Source organism: Sphaerodactylus townsendi, linkage group LG03, assembly GCF_021028975.2.
Source record: "Sphaerodactylus townsendi isolate TG3544 linkage group LG03, MPM_Stown_v2.3, whole genome shotgun sequence".
Lineage (NCBI taxonomy): Eukaryota > Metazoa > Chordata > Lepidosauria > Squamata > Sphaerodactylidae > Sphaerodactylus > Sphaerodactylus townsendi.
Genome location: NC_059427.1, coordinates 148,892,535 through 148,916,075, shown reverse-complemented (window position 1 = coordinate 148,916,075; position 23,541 = coordinate 148,892,535). Strand labels below are relative to the sequence as shown.

General features: G+C 53.9%; 1 protein-coding gene across 1 annotated transcript in view; it reads right to left on the bottom strand.

Moving 5' to 3' along the window:
* Window positions 1–23,541, bottom strand: part of LOC125428226 (keratin, type II cytoskeletal cochleal-like) — a 133,955-nt gene that overhangs the window by 2,065 nt on the left and 108,349 nt on the right. The window contains exons 4-8 of the mRNA XM_048487986.1: window positions 14,362–14,457; window positions 11,324–11,488; window positions 6,462–6,587; window positions 2,546–2,766; window positions 84–118 (exon numbers count right to left, since the gene is read on the bottom strand). Of these exons, the coding sequence (XP_048343943.1) occupies window positions 84–118; window positions 2,546–2,766; window positions 6,462–6,587; window positions 11,324–11,488; window positions 14,362–14,457 (643 nt within the window). The remainder of the gene's footprint in view (window positions 1–83; window positions 119–2,545; window positions 2,767–6,461; window positions 6,588–11,323; window positions 11,489–14,361; window positions 14,458–23,541) is intronic.

Here is a 23,541-nt window from a genome sequence, read left to right as displayed (position 1 = left end):
AAGGAAGGAAGGAAGGAAGGAAGGAAGGAAGGAAGGAAGGAAGGACATATATAGTCAAGGACATATATAGTCAAGGTACTTACATATGCTCACTGGATTGACATTTTCTCCATTGAGCCTGTTGAAAAAGGAATTTAGAACTGAATGAAAATATGTCCACTGACCACTATAAACATGGCATGTCACACACTAAGAGTGATTCCCCACAATACATTCAGTTGAGCTCTCGACTCTAGAGTTCGCCTGAATTTCGGGTGATCATGAATCTTTCGCTAACTCGCTGTCGCTCCGGCATACAGCTTTTAGCAGCAGAGCTCGATCCTCCTTAGCCGAGCTCAGAGGGCGGGATGTGCTGGGCACGCCTCCTCTGGCTTCTCGCCAGATTCCTATTGCCAGCTGCCGCTAAAAGACTGCAGCAAGGCTACGATGAGTTCGATTCGCTTCATTAATCCAGTTACATTGACGGGCTGCCTGGCTCTCCTTACACATTAGAGCTCAGTGGGCTGGAGCTTCAACTTCAGTGCATCATCCACCCCTCTGCCTCGGATTGGTTCCCTTTTCCCATGGTGGAGACGTGGAAATTCCGATTGCTTTTACGAAGCATGTCGCCAAAAGTCGGAGGTAGAACCGTGCAACACTGTCGCAAAGTTGTGACTTTACTGCCCTTCCACAGAAACATCCCTGGTGAACCGTCCATGGAATCCTGATTTTTGAGGGAGTTGTTTCCTGCCATCTCTGGCAGTGCTTGCACATTTCGAGCAACCTGCTGAAGACAGCGGCGATGGTTTGCTGCCACATCGTCAGGCTGCTGAGTCACAGCTACTCTGTTCCTCTTGCCCACTTGACGGCCCTTTCAGCGATTCCCCAGAGTCCACGTCAATGGGTGTATCCCCACCGCTCCACACAATGGTGAAAAAACTGCGTGTTGCCACACTGGGATGACGACAAGTGGATTGAAAACTTTCAGGGTCTCATCAGGAGACTGCAGTGATGACACCCCTCAGGTTTGGTGCAGTTTGGGTCAGGGGAGCCAAAGTTATGGACCCTCAAAAGGGGTGCCCCATCCTCCATTCCTTCCAATAAGAGCTAAGGAGATGGGGGCTGGTGTAATTTTTACCTCCTCAAGGAGGGATTTCTGTATTATGTGAGAAGTGATTTTGAAAAAAAAATGTTTTAAGGCAATGGTCTTTAACTAATGAGCTGGGATAATTCAGGTGGGCAATAGAGCCCATCCTGCTAGGCCGTAAGCCCACAGAGAACTACCATTTTTCCAGTGCCTTCTGGAAGGGCAGAAAGCTGTGCATTAATGCTTAGAAGGAGAGGCAGAGAGCGGCAGAGAGTATTTTCCCATGGCTCTGCCCTTTGATTTTTCCCCTCATGATGGAACCCATGATGGAAAGAGCAATCTTTGCCTTGGGTTTCCGGCCCTCAGCTCATTTGGTCCATTGCTTACTTTCCTGGCCTTAGCACTGGTAAGGTAATGTCTCTGGTTCCTCCTCTACCTGTCATGTGACCCTGACGTTTCATGACTTCTTATTGTGAGTTTGTAGGTCAGTCACCGCATACTCAGTAGGCCTAAGATCTAAAAAGGCTGAGGATCACTGCTTCAATGTATTAGAATCCATTGACACCACAAGAACACACGAAGCAACCTTATACTGAATCAGACAGTCTGTCAAGTCAGTGCTGTCTACTCAGACTGGCAACGTCTCTCAGACCTTCTTTCATATCGCCTGCTACCTCCCCCTTTTACCTGGAGATGCCAGGGGTTGAGCCTGGGGCCCTCTCTATACCAAACCGTCTCTCCATGTATCGCCCCTCTAGGCCCCTCCGCTCATCAGAGGCGGACCTGCTGGTGATCCCTGGCCCCAAGGTGATCCGGCGGGCCTCTACAAGGGCCAGGGCTTTTACAGCCCTGGCCCCTACTTGATGGAACAGGCTCCCAGGTGAGATCAGGGCCCTGCGGGACTTACGAAGTTTCCGCAGGGCCTGCAAAACAGACCTGTTCCTTTGGCCAGCCAGGGTAATATTGACATCTCGCCATATAATGAACATCTGGCCTCCCATGGGTACAAGTCAGGGGAGGGGTAGGAGTTTTAAAGCCGTCTGTAATGCATATATGGCTCTTCATTATTGAGTACTGATTGTTTAGTTGTTTTTAATCTTATAACTTATGTTGGACACCGCCCTGAGCCCTTTGGGGGAGGGCGGTATACACATTAAATAAATAAAAAATAAAATAAATATAAATAAACAGAGATGCTCTACCACTGAGCCACAGTCTTGGAAGAAAGATTCCCAAGTTCCTGATAGCCATTGAGCTCACCCTTCTTCACACTACAGAACTTAAATGAGATTGGTTTAATGTCTAAGAAAAAAAACCCTTACCAATACCCCTTGTGTAAGGTTGTACCAAGCCAGAAGTTAACTCCTATAGGTTTCTATGTCCACACAGCGACTTTCAACACAGAGCGCTTTCTGACTGTTGCAATGAGTCTGTAGCTATAGCTATGGTCAGCATTCGTATTCATCTTTGCACACCTACCTGCTCTCCTCTCCTTCCAGCAGCTTTCTATATGTGGCAATCTCAATATCCAGGGTCAGTTTGACATTCATCAGCTCTTGGTACTCCCGCAACAAGCGGGTCATCTCTTCCTTGGCTTTCTGCAGAGCATCTTCCAGCTCAAGGAGCTTGGCTTTGGCATCTCTGACAGCCAATTCCCCACGGTCTTCAGCATCCGTAATGGCAGTCTGCACATTGGCACACTGTAGGGGTAAAGGGCACTGTTTGGTTCCTCCAGTTCAGTGGTTCTCAACCTTCCTAATGCCATGACCCTTTAATACGATTCCTCATGTTGTGGTGACCCCCAACCATAAAATTATTTGTGTCTTGGTTCCTAAGATCATCGGAAATATGTGTTTTCCTATGGTCTTAGGCAACCCCTGTGAAAGGGTCGTTCGACCCCCAAAGGGGCCTCGACCCACAGGTTGAGAACCGCTGCTCCAGTTCCTTTTTTGTCATTCATACATCTAAATCTTTATTGCTATTGTTTCGTAGCATATTTTTGTTTTAGTTGTTGAAGAAATGAGGCTGTAAATGGAGGTAGTAAATAGGACTTCTGAGTAAAATGTGTGGAATTGCTATTTGGAGGGATCTAATTAATTTTTGCAATATCTACTGAAGGATTAAACTTAAAGAATTCGAACTTCTTCTGTAACAGCAGCTTTCAATTTCCTAAGTTCAGGGAACTTTTCCAATATTATTTTGGTAGTTGTGGAACCCTTGTACTTTGCAAAAGATTATGGGGACACTGCACTATCATTAAGGTAAAGTTTCCCTTTCAGTCGTGTCCAACCCTGGGGTACCATTGCAAGCAGTGATTTTATAGGCAAGCCACTTTTGTGGGGTAGTTTGCCATTGCTTTCGCTGGCTATTTTTTACCCCCTAGCTATGTGCTAGGTACTCATTTGTCGACCAAGGAATGGATGGACGGCTGAGTTGACCATGAGCCAGCTGCCAGGATATCTGGCCCACTGGCCCACACCAGCATTACTTTGTAGCATCATTTACCACTGGATTATCTTGTCTATGCTAGGAAAATCCACTTGCAACTGATCACTATAGCTGATTCTGCAAAACAGGTTACAGGAATCCGTGCTGTCTGTGCTGCCGTTTGCACAGAAGGTTCCGGGGTCATCAGGGGGTAGCATTGTTCACACAGGGAACACTGTTTTTCTGTATGAACTACCCAGATGAGAATCCTCCCCACCAGAGAACACCCCCCCCCCCCACTTACTGGCATTACATGGTGGCCGCCTTGATAATCCACTCCTGGAGACAGCCTCCTGGAGAATCCACTATAATGGTGGATGAGAAAGTGGGGAATAGAACGCTTTCTGCTTGCCATAGTTCACACAGGCCAGCAGGAAGCGACAGCAACCTGGGTTGAAGGGGAAAAGTTGCTAATTTAGCGACTTCCATATAACTCAGGTTCAGCCAAATATAACGTCAGAAGCTAGTTCTGTGGGAACTTTTCTCCCACATTGCTTTAAAAAAGGGCCTGAAACTTATATTTGGCCTGTGCGGAATTACCCAACACTGCAACAATAGCACAATATCTAGTTATATCTAGTTGGCCATAGCACAATATCTAGTTATATCTAGTTATATCTAGTTATATCTAGTTGGCCAAGCTTCTTATAATTTGCCCCACAGAACATCAGACTTCATCTTAAAACTTGCCAGCAATTGGTCAATGCAGCTTGTTAATAGTTTGCTTTAATCCCTCCTTAAAGATGTTTGTGAGGGACTCCTAATGAGTTTCTGATGAACCCATATTCCCTGAAACGCCATTTGGAAAAACTGCTCAAATCTGGAAGTCGGCCAGAATCAACACTGACACTTGTATGTGAGACTGAAATTTGCTTCTGTGAAGATCGGAGTCCCAAAATATTTCTGTTGCTTCCAGTGCAGAAACAATCCAGGCTTAGTGCATTATTGTGCAGGACATTCCTGGGATGTCTTCATTGATATTCTAAATTCTGAATTATTTCTGGATGAAGGTTTCATTGCATGTCCCCAGGTGACCAGTGTAAGGAATATTAACATCATAATCACTGCCAATGAGGAAAGGTTCCTTCCTGGACAGTGAAAGATGCCATTACATCTTGGAGGAATAATTAAAGAACAACTAAACTGTGGAATTCACTCCCAGTGGACCTAGTGATAGTCACCAGCTTTAAAAGGGAGTTAGACAAATTCATGGAGAAGCTCATCAGTTACTACCAAGGAGCAGCAGTGGCGTAGTGGCTAAGAGCAGTGGCTAAGAGCAGGTGCACTCTGATCTGGAGGAACCGGGTTTGATTCCCAGTTCTGCCGCTTGAGTTGTGGAGGCTTATCTGAGGAATTCAGTTTATCCTGTGCACTCCCACACACGCCAGCTGGGTGACCTTGGGCTAGTCACGGCTTCTCGGAGCTCTCTCAGCCCCACCTACCTCACAGGGTGTTTGTGGTGAGGGGGGAAGGGCAAGGAGATTGTAAGCCCCTTTGAGTCTCCTGCAGGAGAGAAAGGGGGGATATAAATCCAAACTCTTCTATTAGCCATGACGAGTAAAAGGAACCTGCACATTCAGAGGTAGTCAACATCTGAATAATAGTGCTAGGAAGCAGCATCAGGTGAAGGCCTTGGCTACACACCCTGTGTGTTTGGCCCTCCAGGGCAACTGCTTGGCCACTGTGTGAAGCACTATTTTGGATTAGGTGGGCTCTGCGTATGTTGTCATGTTGTTATCTCCTGTGTCCACAAGAACAGACCCCAGAACTGCTGCCATGATAGAATTTGGTGACAACTCTATGGGCCTTTGTTCATTTACAGTTTTTTGACAAGGTGGGGTTTTTTTTATCTATCACTCCTGGGACTGTGCTTTGTGCTTGGCCTGCTCTCAGAAACTGTGAGGCTTCTCTGATCTGTGGAGCGGTGGGCTCTGAAGAGGAGCAAACATGTGCGCAATTGAGAATCTGACCCAAAGGTAATGCATGCTTGACTTGAAGAGACCAAACATGATCAAAAACTCTATGTATACCACTACTGGTGCATGTAGAGGAAAACAAAACCGTTCTTTGATGTCCCCATATTTTTGTACATCAGAAGAAACAAAAGACTATAATTTATTTATTTATTATTTCAATTTCTATACCACCCCATCCCCGGAGGGCTCTGGGCGGTGTACAGCGGACCAGTATATATAAAATAAGACAACTAAAACCATTAAAAGCAGCGATACAGATAAAACTAAACATAATAACAAGTTATCATAAGCAAAAGTGGCGTCCGGAAGCTCCATTTTTAGATCCTCTTTCAGGAGGGAGGGACGATAGACCCTGAGATGGCAGAGGCCCAGATGTAAAGGCCGGGGGGGCCAGGGGGGCACCATCAACGGCTGGTTCCTCCAAAGGCCCGGCGGAACAATTCCGTCTTACAGGCCCTGCGGAATTCAGAAAGATCCCGCAGGGCCCGGACGGCTGGTGGAAGGGCGTTCCACCAGGCTGGGGCCAGGGCCGTGAAGGTCCTGGCCCGTGTGGAGGCCAGCCGTATCATCGAGGGGCCAGGGACCACCAGTAAATTGGCTTCCGTTGAGCAGAGAGGCCGTGCAGGGACATATGGGGTGATGCGGTCTCGAAGATACGATGGTCCCAGGCCGCGTAAGGCCTTAAAGGTTCTTCTTATACTTAAAGGTATAAGAAGAACATTGCTGCACCAAACCATTCAGTCAAACAGTCTGTTTTCAAAGAAGGGAATTTTCCCGTCCTTTTCTCTTCTCCCACCGTCGCACCAGAATGACCACATGTGATAAGCAGATCATGTTCTCAGGTGAGCCTTAACTAATGGACACATTTCTAGGGAAGGGTAATTATCTCTGCTTTGCTGGGATGACACTCTATTGATTAGGGACTGTCTTACCTGGTTCCTGGCATTTTCAATTTCAGCCCGTATCCTCTGGATCATCCGACTGAGCTCTGAAATCTCTCCTTTGGTATTACTTAAAGCATCACCATGTTTCCCTGCAGTGGCCTGGAGCTCTTCAAACTACAAAATCAAGTGATGGAAGAATTCATATTGCTGTTCAGCGACTAGTTTTGCTAAAGAGCTGCTAAGTGATTGCAAAAGCCACCCCTGGGTAACAGTGGCGTAACTAGGCAAACTGGAGCCCTGGGCAAAACCTGAGTTTGATGCCCCCCCAGGTGCGTGCCCAATGCAACGCGCACCCTCCCCCTTGTAGCTACGCCCAGTGGCGTATCTAGGCAAACTGGAGTTTGGCGCCCCCCATGGGCAGCCACCCTCCCCCACTGTGACCAAGCAATGATTTTTTATACCAGGTTGTTTCAAAGTCACCATCACATTATAGAACATGCCCCAACTCACAAATCTGAGCACAGCAATAAGCCATGCCACACAGCAGAAATAATTTTTTGAAAACATTTTCAAAATGTTTTATTACTGCTATGAAAACATTTTATGGTGTTGTATCCAGTACCCCCAATTGGGGGAAACAGCATCACTTTCAATGTTTCAAAGGAGAATCTGGGCTCCCTAGTTTAAACAAGTGATGCTGGAATCCACCCCCAAACAGCATCATTTTCAATGGTGTTTAAACTAGGGAGCCCAGATTCTCCTTTTAAATCCACCTTAAAGGGAGAATCTGGGGTTCCCAGTTTAAACAACATTGGAAGTGATGCTATTTGGGGGTTGATTCTCCCCCACCCTGAAACAGCATCACTTGCAATGTTTAAACTGGGGACCTCAGATTCTCCCTTTAAATCCATGTCAAAGGCGGGGGGATTTAAAAGGAAAATCTGGGGAAATTTGGGAGGTGCCTGCTGGCAGGGGTGCAATTGTTAAGCTAGCAGCACCAAAATTTCAGGGTATCTTTAGGAGACTCCCCTAATGATACCACCCAGGTTTGGTGAAGTTTGGTTCTGGGGGTCCAAAGTTATGGTCCCTCAAAGGTGTAGCCCCCATCTTCTGTTAGCTCCCATTGGAAACAATGGATGATGGGGCATCCCTTTGGGAGTCCATAACTTTGGACCCCCTGGACCAAACTTCACAAAACCTGGGTGGTATCAGTAAAAGATTCTCCTGATGATACCTCCCAGGTTTGGTGAAGTTTGGTTCAGGGGGTCCAAAGTTATCGACCCTCAAAGGTGTAGCCTCATCTCCTATTAGCTCCCATTGGAAACAATTGAGGATGGGGCACCCCTTTTGGGAGTCCATAACTTTGGACTCCCTAAACCAAACCTTACCAAACCTGGGTGATAGCATCAGGAGAGTCTCCCAAAACATCCCTGAAATTCTGGTGCTGCTAGCCTAAAAACTGCACCCTCTGCAGGCCAAAAATGAAAAAACACTGAAAATACAAAAAATCCCACAAACAAACCTGCGCCCCCCACAGGGCTGTGCCCAGGGCAACTGCCCACTTTTCCCTATGGGAGGAATGCCTCTGCTGGGTAACCAGTTGCCCTGACCTGGATGGCCCAGGTTAGCATGAGCTCATGAGATCTTGGAAGCTAAGCAGTGTTGGCCTTGGTTAGTATTGGGAGGCTGCTACGCAGAGGCAAACCACCTCTGTTAATCTCTTGTCTTGAAAACCTTATAGAGTCACCCAATGCTGGCTATGACTTGACTGAAAATGAAGAAAATTTGTACCCACAGGCTAACAATGAAAACTTCAAAAAATAGTTCTCCCACTGGAGTAGCTTTTTACTTTTAAGTAACCCAAATAAATTTATATTTTTACGAACAGTGACCAAACATTTTGGAAAATTGTTTTCATTCTCCCATTGGAGTAATATATATAAACAAAAGCTAGAACGGCACGGCAAAGTAATCTTAAGGTAAATATATTACAGCTAGCCATGCCTCTCGAAATGTCCTTTTTGGCATCTACTAGCCTCCTGGCTTTTAATGACCAGGATAAGGATAGGATTTTACCATCCTTAAAGGATAGAGGTAACACTCTACCATCTGGGATCTCAGGTGATTGGTCCCACATACTCACTCTCAAGAAACGTTCAACCAAGTATCATTTGCATGCTTTGAGTCTTAATGATTATGTGTGTGACAATATGATTCCAAGGGGACTACGAATACAGAAAGGTCCTGCTATGTTTAATGATGATGAGGTTTTCAAAAGCAGATGGGCTGCTATTCTCAACAAATGCTCCCATGACCTGATGTTATTGTTGATTGACAGATCTTTATCAGAAATGTCTACTATTGACAAGGAATTGGACAATTGTTTGTCTAAATTAAAATCCTCTACTGTTGGTGATGATTTTGATATTAAGTTAGCTCAAATTGATGCTGATATAAAAACTTTCAGTGACAACATTTGAAGGACATTTCGAGAGGCATAAGAACAAACCAATTGCAGAGCGTTGTCCTCACTGATTGTAACCATTATTGTATTTGAAAAACCCTGACCTGCCTTTAACAGCCGTGAAGTTTAACGAGGCCAATTGGTTAATTATCTAGAATCTGGCTAGCTGTTATATATTTACCTTAAGATTACTTTGCTGTGCCGTTCTAGCTTTTGTTTATATATATTACTCCAATGGGAGAATGAAAACAATTTTCCAAAACGTTTGGTCACTGTTTGTAAAAATATAAATTTATTTGGGTTACTTAAAAGTAAAAAGCTACTCCAGTGGGAGAACTATTTTTTGAAGTTTTCATTGTTAGCCTGTGGGTACAAATTTTCTTCATTTTCACGGCTATGACCTGACAGCACTTTTCACCACCAAATAGCCAGTGACCAATTTACCTAGATACTGGTCTTTCCCATCTCTTGCTTAATTCACAAGATGGATGGATGCTGGGATGGTATCCCATAGAAGGCTGAATTTAGCGCCATAGCAGCCAGTTGTGGAGTACTAGCAGCAGTGGTGTAGTGGTTAAGAGCAGGTGTACCCTAATCTGGAGGAACTGGGTTTGATTCCCCGCTCTGCCACCTGAGCTGTGGAGCCTTATCTGGATAATTCAGATTAGCTTGTACACTCCCACACTTGCCAGCTGGGTGACCTTGGGCTAGTCACAGCTTTTCGGAGCTCTCTCAGCCCCACCCACCTCACAGGGTGTCTGTTGGGGGGAGGGAAAGGAGTTTGTAAGCCCCTTTGAGTCTCCTATAGGAGAGAAAGGGGTGATATAAATCCAAACTCTTCTCCTTCTTTTTCTTCTTTCCTCAAGGTAACACCGCAGAGATGAAACAATATTGCATGTAAATTCAATGTTTTGTCAGCCTGAGAACCTTTGAAATTTGAATTTGAAAAATGAATTGAAATTTAAATCAAAAGCCTGACAAAGGCCTGCATGGGTGAAATACAGCGACCCAGAGACAGCAAAAACGCCGTCCTTGGGCTGCTGTTTGCACAGGAGGCACTGCTGCATCGCAGCAGCCCTGTCCTGGCCACCCGGGAGCGGTGTGAAGCCACCACTGTAAACCTCGCTTGTTGAGTGCGGTTTTTGCAAAGCGGCGTCTTCCCGTCAGCGTGGTGCGAACTGCACCACTGGGAAGATGATGCTTTTCCCGTCACCTCCACTGACCTCATCTTCCAGTGTCGCTCTGGAGGGCTGCAGAGACCCGCCCACACTGCCCTCCGACCCCTGGAGATTGGAGGGCAGTGTGGGCAGGTCCTTGCAGCCCTCCAGAGCGACGCTGGAAGACGAGGTCAGTGGAGGGGGCCGACTGAGAGGTGGCTCTGTGTGCAGCTGCCTCTCCGGCTTGGGGGGGGGGAGTCAGGGCCGATCTCACGCTAGTGTGCGAACGGCCTCTGAGCCTCCACTGGCACAATTCATGCTGGTGGAAGTTCGTTTCCGCGCATGTGCGGAAAGGGCCTAATACAGCACAGCATTTCACACAGTGGCTCAATTCACAGATTCATTTCTGGCTTTAATTATAACACTGGCCAAACCAGTCCAGATCTCATCAGGAGGAAGGACAATGCTGGCCACAATCCAATGCAGGGTCAGCCATATTTATTTCACCTGATTTATTTATTTACTTGTCTGATTTTTATCCCACCCATTCCAGAGCAGAGTCTGTCACAGGGCTTTTGTGTTGGATCGTGGCCCTTGTGTTTAGGACCAGAGAAATTCGAAATGGAGTTACTTCTTGGAGCGGGGATCAAAAATAGAGTGGGTGTCAACATTTCATAGTTCTAATTCAAATATTTGTTTTACAAATATTTATATTTTACTTCATTTTTTTAACTCAAGGAATACTGTAAAACAAAAAGCAAAAACAAATCTAAAGTCAGGTTCCAAAGGGCTTTTCAGTGATGTTCTCCATGGGCTTTGAAGTTCTTCACCTCCTTAAGGGGGAGGGGGCTTTTGTTATTGGTGTCTCAGAAGACTTTGCATCCAGAAAAGAAAACTGCCTGCATCCTGTGCATAGGAGTATTCTGTGTGTGCATAATCGTGGGCCTTGTTGTATGTTGGTATACATCTTAAGCCTTCACTGACTTTAAGGAAGCTGTATCAACACAGCTTCCTCCTGTGTTAAAAACCTTGAACTACAACAGCATGCATATTTGGAAATGCTGAGTGGGTATTCAGGTTAGAAGAATTTTGATTTTTACATGCAAATTTGGTTCACTTAACTAAGCATTCTATGCTTTAACTATTTTCAGCTTCAATTCTTGTTAAATAACATCCCCTCCCTAAATACATTACAAACTTTAAAGGACTTGGGTTCCATGTTACTTATGGAAAATACAGACTCAGCTCATGGAAAAACTAGACTTCCAGTGAAGGGAACCTCAACTCACCTTGGTTTGGTACCACGATTCCGCTTCAGCTCGGCTCCTGTTGGCAATGTCCTCATACTGGGCTTTTACCTCAGCAACGATGCTGTCCAGGTCCAGATCCCGGTTGTTATCCATTGAGAGAATAACAGCAGTGTCAGACATCTGGGTGTGTAACTGAGCTAGCTCCTGAAAAACATACCACACAACAGTTGGGTTGGAAAAATGATTCAGGTCTGTGGGTCTCAATTTGCAGGGAAGCCAGAATAAGATTCTTAGTTGTCACTCCCTGCACACAAGCACAGGACAATGTAAAATGTTATTCAACCACCTGGGGAACAACATTCAATTATTTCAGAATTCATTTTCGGAAAACTGGGTGCTATGAGTTTTCCTGGCTGTGTGGCCATAGTCTGTCCATACCCTAGCCATACATCCCAGAAAACCCACACGCAGTTGATTCCAGCTATGAAAGCCTCCAACATTGCATTTTTTAAAAATTGAATATTTGCACATTTTGGTTTTGAAATTTGACTTAAAACCTAAGTCTGACTGATTGTTTTTAAAGAAGCGATGCAAGTCATCAAATTTCTCCATTATTTTACATTTCTTCCTGAAAATTGCTAAGCCTTTGTAGAATTCTTAATTATGAAATTTGGGGAAGGTGGGGGTGAGGAAACAAAGCTAAATGAATATTGTCTGAATTTTACAAGCTAATTTGCATTAGGAGAACATGCTTGAGCATTGTATCCATATCAAGGTAACCAGAAGGCTAGACCATTACAATGTGCTCTATGTGGGTCTTGTAACCTTATGCTACACACTGTATGTACATTATACCTAATCTGTAGTCACTCCATTGGTCACCAGTTAGTTTCCAGGTTCATTTAAAAGTGCCAGTTATTATCTACGAAGCCCTGCATGGCCTAGGACCCTCTTATCTACTGGGCTATCTCTTCCAGTACACAACAATGGGACAGTTTTGGTCACATGACCCAAGCCTTCTAAAAGTGCCATTCTGCACCAGAGGCACATTCAGACATGCAGAATAATGCACTTTCAATGCACTTTCACAATTGTTTGCAAGTGGATTTTGCTACTCCGCACAGTAAAATCCAGCTGCAAAGTGCACTGAAAGTGGATTGAATGTGCATTATTCTGCATGTGCGAAAGTGCCCCAGGGGTAAGAACCATAGTTGCCCATGCCTAAACATTTTTTGCTATCATTTCCAGTTGGTGAACTGGCCTGCCTTATGAGGTCAGGAAGGCTCCAACACTGCTATCATTTTGCAGAATGTAGACAATGGAACAGTTTAGGACCCTTTCTGGGTCATCCCATTCTGACACAGGGGTTACATGGGCACCCCCCAGCCCCACGCCCCCTGCACTTGGGGGCCGGGCTCAGGGGCAGCTCAGATGGGCACCACAGCAGCAGACCAGCTCCTGGGCCAGCCTGCTACAACGGTGCCTGTCTGAGCCGCCTCCCCACAAGCCACCTACCTTGCCTCCCTGCAGGCCACCTCCTACCCTCGCCAGGCCTTGGAGGGGAGGGGAGGGGCCCTGGCATCTGGACATGTCCCACCCACCCTAGCGGAGGGAGGGGAGGGGAAGGGAGGGATGGCATGCAAGGGAGGGGAGGGGAGGGGAGGGGGCCTGGCATCTGGACATGGCCCACCCACCCTAGCGGATGGAGGGGAGGGGAAGGGAGGGGTGGCATGCAAGGGAGGTGAGGGGAGGGGGCCCAGGAGGGTATTTTTATAAGAGGTATGGCGAAACAGAATTCTTCAGGAGGGTACTTTCTGGAAATATAATAGGGTTCCAATTGTAATTGCCTATGGAATGTTCGGCAGATTCTGTTCCTCTCCTATGCTGTTTATTGGAAATGTTACACTGTGTTTATTTCAGTGTTCACTGCTTGTGAAATCCATTTTACGATGTGTAAGGCTGGCTGTGGTTCACTGTTCTGTAACGGTGTGATCCAGTTTTATTGCATTGTTCGTTGTATGCATTTTTAAAAGTTCATTTTTGTATAAGTCTGTCATCCTCCCTGAGCCTCTGCAGTCTGCCCTGGGGTAGCAGGCCTCTGCACATGTACAAGGAGCACATTTCTTCTACTGAAGAAAATGGCTGCTGTGGAGCATGACAGTGTATCATACTGGCATTATATCCCACTGAGGCTCCTTCAATTGAATTATGTCCTATTGAGGTTCCTCCCTTTCCCCTACTCTGCCTTCTTTAAATTTATCCCCAGACCTTGAGGAGATAGAAAAAGTGCAGAGAAGGGCAACAAGGATGATTGAGGGACTGGAGCACCTTCCCTATGAGGAGAGGCTGCAGCGTTTGGGACTCTTTAGTTTGGAGAGGAGGCTGCTGAGGGGGGATATGATTGAAGTCTACAAAATTATGCATGGGGTAGAAAATGTTGACAGAGAGAAATTTTTCTCTCTTTCTCACAATACTAGAACCAGGGGGCATCCATTGAAAATGCTGGGGGGAAGAATTAGGACTAATGAAAGGAAACACTTCTTCGCGCAACGTGTGATTGGTGTTTGGAATATGCTGCCACAGGAGGTGGTGATGGCCACTCACCTGGATAGCTTTAAAAGGGGCTTGGACAGATTTATGGAGGAGAAGTCGATCTCTGGCTACCAATCTTGATCCTCCTTGATCTGAGATTGCAAATGCCTCAACAGACCAGGTGATCGGGAGCAACAGCTGCAGAAGGCCATTGCGTTCACATCCTACATGTGAGCTCCCCAAGGTACCTGGTGGGCCACTGCGAGTAGCAGAGAGCTGGACTAGATGGACTTTGGTCTGATCCAGCTGGCTTGTTCTTATGTTCTTATGTTCTTATGTTCCAGATACTTTTCAACCTGGAGTTGACAAGCTTTTCTGTTTTACATATAGACAGAAGGCCCAAAACTAGAATCTAGAGTGCTTAGTTCCCCACAGCAGCCCCAACTATTCCTCCACAACATTTCAGCCAATGTTTATCCTAAGCTTCTTTGTGATTTTCAATATGCTGTGCTTTATTTTCCAAGCGCTCAAAGCAACGTGAGTACCGCATCATAGAGGGCTCTCAGGAAGCTGAGTTCATCTGTCAGGGAATCCACCTTTGCTTCCAGCTCCACTTTGTTCATATAGACAGCATCCACATCCTGAAAAAGACAATAAGAAACCAAAGAACTAGGTGCCGTTGGCATTACAATAGTTTTGGTAGGAGATCTGATTTGAATGCGACACCTGGGGGGCAACAAAAATGGTTATTTGATTTGTATTCCATACTTGTGCAAACCAAGTCACCTTCTCTTGCAAGGTCTCTGTGACCTGGGTAGATGATATACTAGCAACATTGCAACAGAGCTACTAGCAACAGAGCCTTTACAGCTCTGGCCCCCGCCTAGTGGAATGCTCTTCCACCAATGGTCCGGGCCCTGCGGGACCTTGCTGAGTTCCGCAGGGCCTGCAAGACCGAATTGTTCCACCAGGCCTTTGGGGAGACTAGCCGTTGATAGGGGCCCCTTCCTCCCTTTGTTTGCTGCTGTAACATCATGTGGCCCCTACTGCCCTTCTTTTCTGATGTATGTGTGAGAGGGAATTGATAGCAGGCGCCATCTTGAGCTAACATTAATATTAATTTTATAAGCTGCATTTTAATGGGGTAGGGTTTATTTTTATTAGAGCCATCTTAATTCATATTTATTGTATTTTAAATTGATTGTGCTCTATTTGTACTGTACACCGCCCTGAGCCCTCCGGGGGAGGGCGGTCTATAAACCCAATAAATAATAAATAATAATAATAATAATAACATTGAAATTGTTACCTATGTAGAAACTGAACGTTCTGTTGAAGCCAACATGGAATGTTGCACAATTCTGTTTTTCTTTTATGTTTTTAAAATGAAGTATTATTGTGGATGACGTGAGGATGTAAAAATGCAAGAGCAGTTGTGATGGACGAGGCCTGTAGCGAGGGTTGCCACTCAAAGCAAAAGGTTTACAAAAGCAACACAGAAGCCAAAGCCTTCCAGTATTTCTGCACTAGAGGGATACTGTCTTTACACATGATGGTTTCATAGTCATCTTGTCTAATACCCTTCACGAATTTGTCTAATGCTCTTTTAAAGTCAACTAAACAACCTCATTACATAGGGAAAGGACCTATGTTGTAGCTCCTCAGCATGCCCAACTCTCCAGAAACTGCAGTAATGATAGGAGGAACAGCTTCAAAGCAGAAAGAAATAGTGCTACAGCGGGGAGGATATGCCTTTAAGAATTTGAATTGATGGGCAGAGTTAAGAGACCTGGGAAAAGCAGTTGTAACAGAGACCTGAGAGAGTTGACGGACAGCTCCTGTTAGCTGTTAAACTGGTCTAATAGTTCATATTGTTAGCTGTAAATAAACCTATTTTAAGCCAAAGTCATCCTGCCATACATCCATCGACAAAGCGCGGCCGCGCCTCACACGCAGCCGCCATTGCAGGAGGGGAGGCCCGGCAGAGAAGCCGTCTGTTTGGTACCGGGTCGAAGAGTCGACCCTTCATGTACATGAGCGCCCGTTCTGGCACATGCGCAGTCGGCCGCCAGGAAGTCATCTTGCCCAGAGAAGGGCAAGATTGACGTGATTTGGGGTTGGCGTGCTCTCGTGAGGCATGAGAGCACACCGTTGGTATGGGGGGTGGGCTAAGGGCTTATTTAAAACCCTGCCTTATGGACCGGCCCCATTCTCACATGTTGCAGAGACACGTCTGGAAAGGAGCGATGGATCCACGTCAGGTGAATGAAGCCAGAGCAAGAATATGTCGGACGGTGTTGTGTTCTGTTCATAATTTTGGGGGTCGGGGGATTCCACATGGGGACATCTCTTATAAGCTGGAAGTTCTGTACAGGTGGGATGGGGTGCACTTGTCACCTTTGGGTATGGATCGGTGGCTCCATAGCCTTAGAACGGCTTTGTGTGATTGGCTGAAAGCTTAGGAGGGGATGGCGGGAGCAAGGGGAGGGGTTTTCTCTTCCATCCTTGCTCTGTAGCGGGTTGCGCATGGGGGATGATCCACTGGTAGGGGGAGCTGGGGGAGCTCCCCTGTTTAGCACACCTCATTAGGAGGTGGGGTGAAGCAAGCTCTCGGTAGGAACGCCCTGCGGGGGGGCTAAGAAGCTTGCGCCCCTAGCGTGAGTTGGATGGGGCCTCCAGTCATGGGCACTTTGCCGGTCTGGTCTTTGTCTCACTCCAATCTTTCGCTTGGTTTATTCCTCCAGCAGCTGGGCTGAGGAATTGGTTTGCTCTGGGGGACAGCACTAATGCTGCCCAGATGCTTGGATCACCCCCACCCCCCGCTGCGCCATCTAGTTTATCCCATGCTTTCTGGGAATAAAGTTCTTTGACTATGGCCAGTTTTTTTTATCCACTTAAATTTGTGTTGGTGTGTTATTTTGGAAAGGGTAGCTGAGCGGGAAGGGCCATACATCTACCTGCCACAGTAACACTGATGCCAGAGTAAGGTAAGCATCCATTCTAATCATCAATTAGGTAATATTAGCTGAAATAAAAGGATTCAGAGACAGTAGTGTTCCAAGAGGGTCTCAGAAATATATTGGCCCTTGTTCTAAAAGGTGATTTCCGCACAGCCAAAATAAAATGTATTGAGGATGCTTTAAAAAAGCATGTTGGGGAAGAAGTTCGCACAGCTGTCTTCCCCAAAACACCTTCAAAATGTTTTATTTCTTTCAACCCAGGTTTTTCAAAAATTGCTAAACTTTGCCCCCCAACCACTGGCGTAATGCCCATTGGGCAAGGTGGGGGGCATCAAAATGCTGGGTTCGTTTTTGGGTATTTTAGTGGTTTTCCATTTTTGGCCTGCAGGGGGCACAGTGTTTAGGCTAGTGGCACCGCATTTTCAGCGTATCATCAGGAGGCTGTCCATATGCTACCCCCCAGGTTTGGTGAGGTTTGGTTCAGGGAGTCCAAAGTTATGGACTCCCAAAAGGGGTGCCCCTATCCCCCATTGTTTCCAATGGGAGCTAATAGGACGTGGGGGCTACAGTTTTGAGGGTCCATAACTTTGGTCCCCCTGAACCAAACTGCACCAAACTTGGGGGGTATCATTAGGGCAGTCTCCTGATGAGACCCTGAAGGTTTTGAGACTGTGCCTTCAGAAATGTCCCCCCCTACAGCCTGCAACCCCCATTGACAGCAATGCAGAAAACTCAATGCAGAACAAAGATTGTTGGGCAAATGTCTGGGATGTTCCTGCAGGGGGCGCATTTTTGGATTTATTGGCACCAAAATTTCAGGGTATCATCTGGAAACTGTCCTTATGGTACCCCCAAAGTTTGGTGCAGTTTGGTTTAGGGGGTCCAAAGTTATGGACTCTCAAAACTGTACCCCCCCATCCCCTATTAGCTCCCATTGGAAACAATGGGGGATGGGGCACCCCCTTTGGGAGTCCATAACTTTGGACTCCTTGAACCAAACCCCACCAGACTTGGGGAGTAGCACAAGGACAGTTTCCTGATGATATGCTGAAATGTTGGTGCTGATATGTCTAAAAATGCACCCCCTGCAGGCACCAATGTCCTGGTGCAAAAAAAATTGGTCGTGGTGGAGTGGCCGCCCATGGGGGGGGGCATCCAACTCAGGTTTTGCCCAGGGCTACAGTTTGCCCAGGGCTGCCTCATTACGCCCCTGCCCCCAACCCAGGTTTATTTATTTATTTATTTGTTACATTTATATACCACCCTCCCCAAAGGTTGAAGACATTTCCTGCCTGCTGAGCGAACAAAAACAGGCAGGAAATGCTTTATTTCTCCCACCCAAACCTCTTGCTTTCATTTTTGCCGCTCAGGCCTACCATTTTGTGTGCTGCAGCAGTGATTCTCTGAAGGTTTCCCATGAAGGTTTGCTCTACTTGCAGCTCACCCACACGCAATTTCTGTGTAAAAAGTAGACGAATAATGTTTGTTTTGCATAGCACATGTGTTGTTTTTCCTTGTTTCTAGGGGGATACTGTGAAGCTACGTGATTAGAGAAGCTGCAATATGTGAATATTTATGTCACTGTAGCTCAGGGGTCCCCAAACTTTTTGAACAGGGGGCCAGTTCACTGCTCTCAGAAACTGTGAGGCTTCTCTGATCTGTGGAACGGTGGGCTCTGAAGAGGAGCAAACATGTGCACAATTGAGAATCTGACCCAAAGGTAATGCATGCTTGACTTGAAGAGACCAAACATGATCAAAAACTCTATGTATACCACTACTGGTGCATGTAGAGCAGGGGTCCCCAAACTTTTTAAACAGGGGGCCAGTTCACTGTCCCTCAGACTGTTGGACGGCCGGACTAAAAAAAACTATGAACAAACTCCTACGCACAAATGATTGTAAAATGTTTGATTTCACCTTTCAGCCTTTCTGTCATGGTCTATTTTTAGAACAGTGGCCAAAGTATGTCAAGTACAGGGTGGGCTCCAAATATTGTTGGGGAGGCTGTGGAATACCTTCCCCTGTAAAAAAAAAAAAAGCAGAACTTTCCCAATGAAGCATTCCATCTAACCCAGGATCCTGGGTTCTTCCTCCCTAGCAGCCAGCGAGCGATTCGCCAGCCTGGCTGATGCCAATGGGAGTGAGGCGGAACAGAAAGCCTGAGAGCAACACATGGAGTAGCCGAGAGGGAAGGGTGGAGCAGGAGTTGCCACGTGTAAGGTTTCCAACTCTGGGTCAGAAAATTCATGGAGATCTGGGGGTGCCATCATGTAATTGCAATCAACAGCCATTGCGGCCGGTTCCTTCTCTCCCTCGAGCCCCCTCTGCACATGAATGGAGCCATCGCCGCCATGCCTGGCGGGCCGGATGAATGCCTTCAGGGGGCCACATTTGGCCCCCGGGCTGTAGTTTGGGGACCCCTGTAGCTTCACAGACATCCTCCTCAAAACAAAAGAAGGGAAAACGACATGTGCACAAGATTGTTAGACAAAACAAACTTTATTAATCCACTTTTTATATTGAAATTGTGCACAGATGAGCTGCAAGCAGGGATGTAGCTAAGGGGGGGGGGGTTCTCGGGTTCAAACCCGTCCCATGACATGTCCGGCTTGCTTGAAACAATGCATGGAATGGAACAGCCGGAAAGCCCTCCGTCACCAAACCCACCCCATAAAAAATCAATACCTACGTCACTGGCTGCAAGCAGAGGACACCTCTATGGGGAACCTTCACCAAATGGTGGAGGCACAGAGAATCTCTCCAACAGCACACAAAATGGCGGGCGCAACTGTGAACCTGACAAGAGCTCTGTGCAGCAGATGGGGGGAAGATCCATTTTGGCTGGCAGTGCTTTTGGCTGGCTGTTTTTGGTGGGCTGAGTGCAAACTAAAAAAGCTAAATCTGATCTTTTGAAAACATCTGCAGGATGTCCTATTTCTGCTTTGCGGAAATCACCAGTGTGATCTGGAAGGAGGCAGCTGTTCTGCTAAAGCACAGCGGGTTATGATTAGAAGAAGAAGAAGAAGAAGAAGAAGAAGATTGGGGGGGGGGGGGGGTGGGGGGGGGGGGGGGTGGGGGGGGGGGGGGGTGGGGGGGGGGGGGGGTGGGGGGGGGGGGGGGTGGGGGGGGGGGGGGGTGGGGGGGGGGGGGGGTGGGGGGGGGGGGGGGTGGGGGGGGGGGGGGGTGGGGGGGGGGGGGGGTGGGGGGGGGGGGGGGTGGGGGGGGGGGGGGGTGGGGGGGGGGGGGGGTGGGGGGGGGGGGGGGTGGGGGGGGGGGGGGGTGGGGGGGGGGGGGGGTGGGGGGGGGGGGGGGTGGGGGGGGGGGGGGGTGGGGGGGGGGGGGGGTGGGGGGGGGGGGGGGTGGGGGGGGGGGGGGGTGGGGGGGGGGGGGGGTGGGGGGGGGGGGGGGTGGGGGGGGGGGGGGGTGGGGGGGGGGGGGGGTGGGGGGGGGGGGGGGTGGGGGGGGGGGGGGGTGGGGGGGGGGGGGGGTGGGGGGGGGGGGGGGTGGGGGGGGGGGGGGGTGGGGGGGGGGGGGGGTGGGGGGGGGGGGGGGTGGGGGGGGGGGGGGGTGGGGGGGGGGGGGGGTGGGGGGGGGGGGGGGTGGGGGGGGGGGGGGGTGGGGGGGGGGGGGGGTGGGGGGGGGGGGGGGTGGGGGGGGGGGGGGGTGGGGGGGGGGGGGGGTGGGGGGGGGGGGGGGTGGGGGGGGGGGGGGGTGGGGGGGGGGGGGGGTGGGGGGGGGGGGGGGTGGGGGGGGGGGGGGGTGGGGGGGGGGGGGGGTGGGGGGGGGGGGGGGTGGGGGGGGGGGGGGGTGGGGGGGGGGGGGGGTGGGGGGGGGGGGGGGTGGGGGGGGGGGGGGGTGGGGGGGGGGGGGGGTGGGGGGGGGGGGGGGTGGGGGGGGGGGGGGGTGGGGGGGGGGGGGGGTGGGGGGGGGGGGGGGTGGGGGGGGGGGGGGGTGGGGGGGGGGGGGGGTGGGGGGGGGGGGGGGTGGGGGGGGGGGGGGGTGGGGGGGGGGGGGGGTGGGGGGGGGGGGGGGTGGGGGGGGGGGGGGGTGGGGGGGGGGGGGGGTGGGGGGGGGGGGGGGTGGGGGGGGGGGGGGGTGGGGGGGGGGGGGGGTGGGGGGGGGGGGGGGTGGGGGGGGGGGGGGGTGGGGGGGGGGGGGGGTGGGGGGGGGGGGGGGTGGGGGGGGGGGGGGGTGGGGGGGGGGGGGGGTGGGGGGGGGGGGGGGTGGGGGGGGGGGGGGGTGGGGGGGGGGGGGGGTGGGGGGGGGGGGGGGTGGGGGGGGGGGGGGGTGGGGGGGGGGGGGGGTGGGGGGGGGGGGGGGTGGGGGGGGGGGGGGGTGGGGGGGGGGGGGGGTGGGGGGGGGGGGGGGTGGGGGGGGGGGGGGGTGGGGGGGGGGGGGGGTGGGGGGGGGGGGGGGTGGGGGGGGGGGGGGGTGGGGGGGGGGGGGGGTGGGGGGGGGGGGGGGTGGGGGGGGGGGGGGGTGGGGGGGGGGGGGGGTGGGGGGGGGGGGGGGTGGGGGGGGGGGGGGGTGGGGGGGGGGGGGGGTGGGGGGGGGGGGGGGTGGGGGGGGGGGGGGGTGGGGGGGGGGGGGGGTGGGGGGGGGGGGGGGTGGGGGGGGGGGGGGGTGGGGGGGGGGGGGGGTGGGGGGGGGGGGGGGTGGGGGGGGGGGGGGGTGGGGGGGGGGGGGGGTGGGGGGGGGGGGGGGTGGGGGGGGGGGGGGGTGGGGGGGGGGGGGGGTGGGGGGGGGGGGGGGTGGGGGGGGGGGGGGGTGGGGGGGGGGGGGGGTGGGGGGGGGGGGGGGTGGGGGGGGGGGGGGGTGGGGGGGGGGGGGGGTGGGGGGGGGGGGGGGTGGGGGGGGGGGGGGGTGGGGGGGGGGGGGGGTGGGGGGGGGGGGGGGTGGGGGGGGGGGGGGGTGGGGGGGGGGGGGGGTGGGGGGGGGGGGGGGTGGGGGGGGGGGGGGGTGGGGGGGGGGGGGGGTGGGGGGGGGGGGGGGTGGGGGGGGGGGGGGGTGGGGGGGGGGGGGGGTGGGGGGGGGGGGGGGTGGGGGGGGGGGGGGGTGGGGGGGGGGGGGGGTGGGGGGGGGGGGGGGTGGGGGGGGGGGGGGGTGGGGGGGGGGGGGGGTGGGGGGGGGGGGGGGTGGGGGGGGGGGGGGGTGGGGGGGGGGGGGGGTGGGGGGGGGGGGGGGTGGGGGGGGGGGGGGGTGGGGGGGGGGGGGGGTGGGGGGGGGGGGGGGTGGGGGGGGGGGGGGGTGGGGGGGGGGGGGGGTGGGGGGGGGGGGGGGTGGGGGGGGGGGGGGGTGGGGGGGGGGGGGGGTGGGGGGGGGGGGGGGTGGGGGGGGGGGGGGGTGGGGGGGGGGGGGGGTGGGGGGGGGGGGGGGTGGGGGGGGGGGGGGGTGGGGGGGGGGGGGGGTGGGGGGGGGGGGGGGTGGGGGGGGGGGGGGGTGGGGGGGGGGGGGGGTGGGGGGGGGGGGGGGTGGGGGGGGGGGGGGGTGGGGGGGGGGGGGGGTGGGGGGGGGGGGGGGTGGGGGGGGGGGGGGGTGGGGGGGGGGGGGGGTGGGGGGGGGGGGGGGTGGGGGGGGGGGGGGGTGGGGGGGGGGGGGGGTGGGGGGGGGGGGGGGTGGGGGGGGGGGGGGGTGGGGGGGGGGGGGGGTGGGGGGGGGGGGGGGTGGGGGGGGGGGGGGGTGGGGGGGGGGGGGGGTGGGGGGGGGGGGGGGTGGGGGGGGGGGGGGGTGGGGGGGGGGGGGGGTGGGGGGGGGGGGGGGTGGGGGGGGGGGGGGGTGGGGGGGGGGGGGGGTGGGGGGGGGGGGGGGTGGGGGGGGGGGGGGGTGGGGGGGGGGGGGGGTGGGGGGGGGGGGGGGTGGGGGGGGGGGGGGGTGGGGGGGGGGGGGGGTGGGGGGGGGGGGGGGTGGGGGGGGGGGGGGGTGGGGGGGGGGGGGGGTGGGGGGGGGGGGGGGTGGGGGGGGGGGGGGGTGGGGGGGGGGGGGGGTGGGGGGGGGGGGGGGTGGGGGGGGGGGGGGGTGGGGGGGGGGGGGGGTGGGGGGGGGGGGGGGTGGGGGGGGGGGGGGGTGGGGGGGGGGGGGGGTGGGGGGGGGGGGGGGTGGGGGGGGGGGGGGGTGGGGGGGGGGGGGGGTGGGGGGGGGGGGGGGTGGGGGGGGGGGGGGGTGGGGGGGGGGGGGGGTGGGGGGGGGGGGGGGTGGGGGGGGGGGGGGGTGGGGGGGGGGGGGGGTGGGGGGGGGGGGGGGTGGGGGGGGGGGGGGGTGGGGGGGGGGGGGGGTGGGGGGGGGGGGGGGTGGGGGGGGGGGGGGGTGGGGGGGGGGGGGGGTGGGGGGGGGGGGGGGTGGGGGGGGGGGGGGGTGGGGGGGGGGGGGGGTGGGGGGGGGGGGGGGTGGGGGGGGGGGGGGGTGGGGGGGGGGGGGGGTGGGGGGGGGGGGGGGTGGGGGGGGGGGGGGGTGGGGGGGGGGGGGGGTGGGGGGGGGGGGGGGTGGGGGGGGGGGGGGGTGGGGGGGGGGGGGGGTGGGGGGGGGGGGGGGTGGGGGGGGGGGGGGGTGGGGGGGGGGGGGGGTGGGGGGGGGGGGGGGTGGGGGGGGGGGGGGGTGGGGGGGGGGGGGGGTGGGGGGGGGGGGGGGTGGGGGGGGGGGGGGGTGGGGGGGGGGGGGGGTGGGGGGGGGGGGGGGTGGGGGGGGGGGGGGGTGGGGGGGGGGGGGGGTGGGGGGGGGGGGGGGTGGGGGGGGGGGGGGGTGGGGGGGGGGGGGGGTGGGGGGGGGG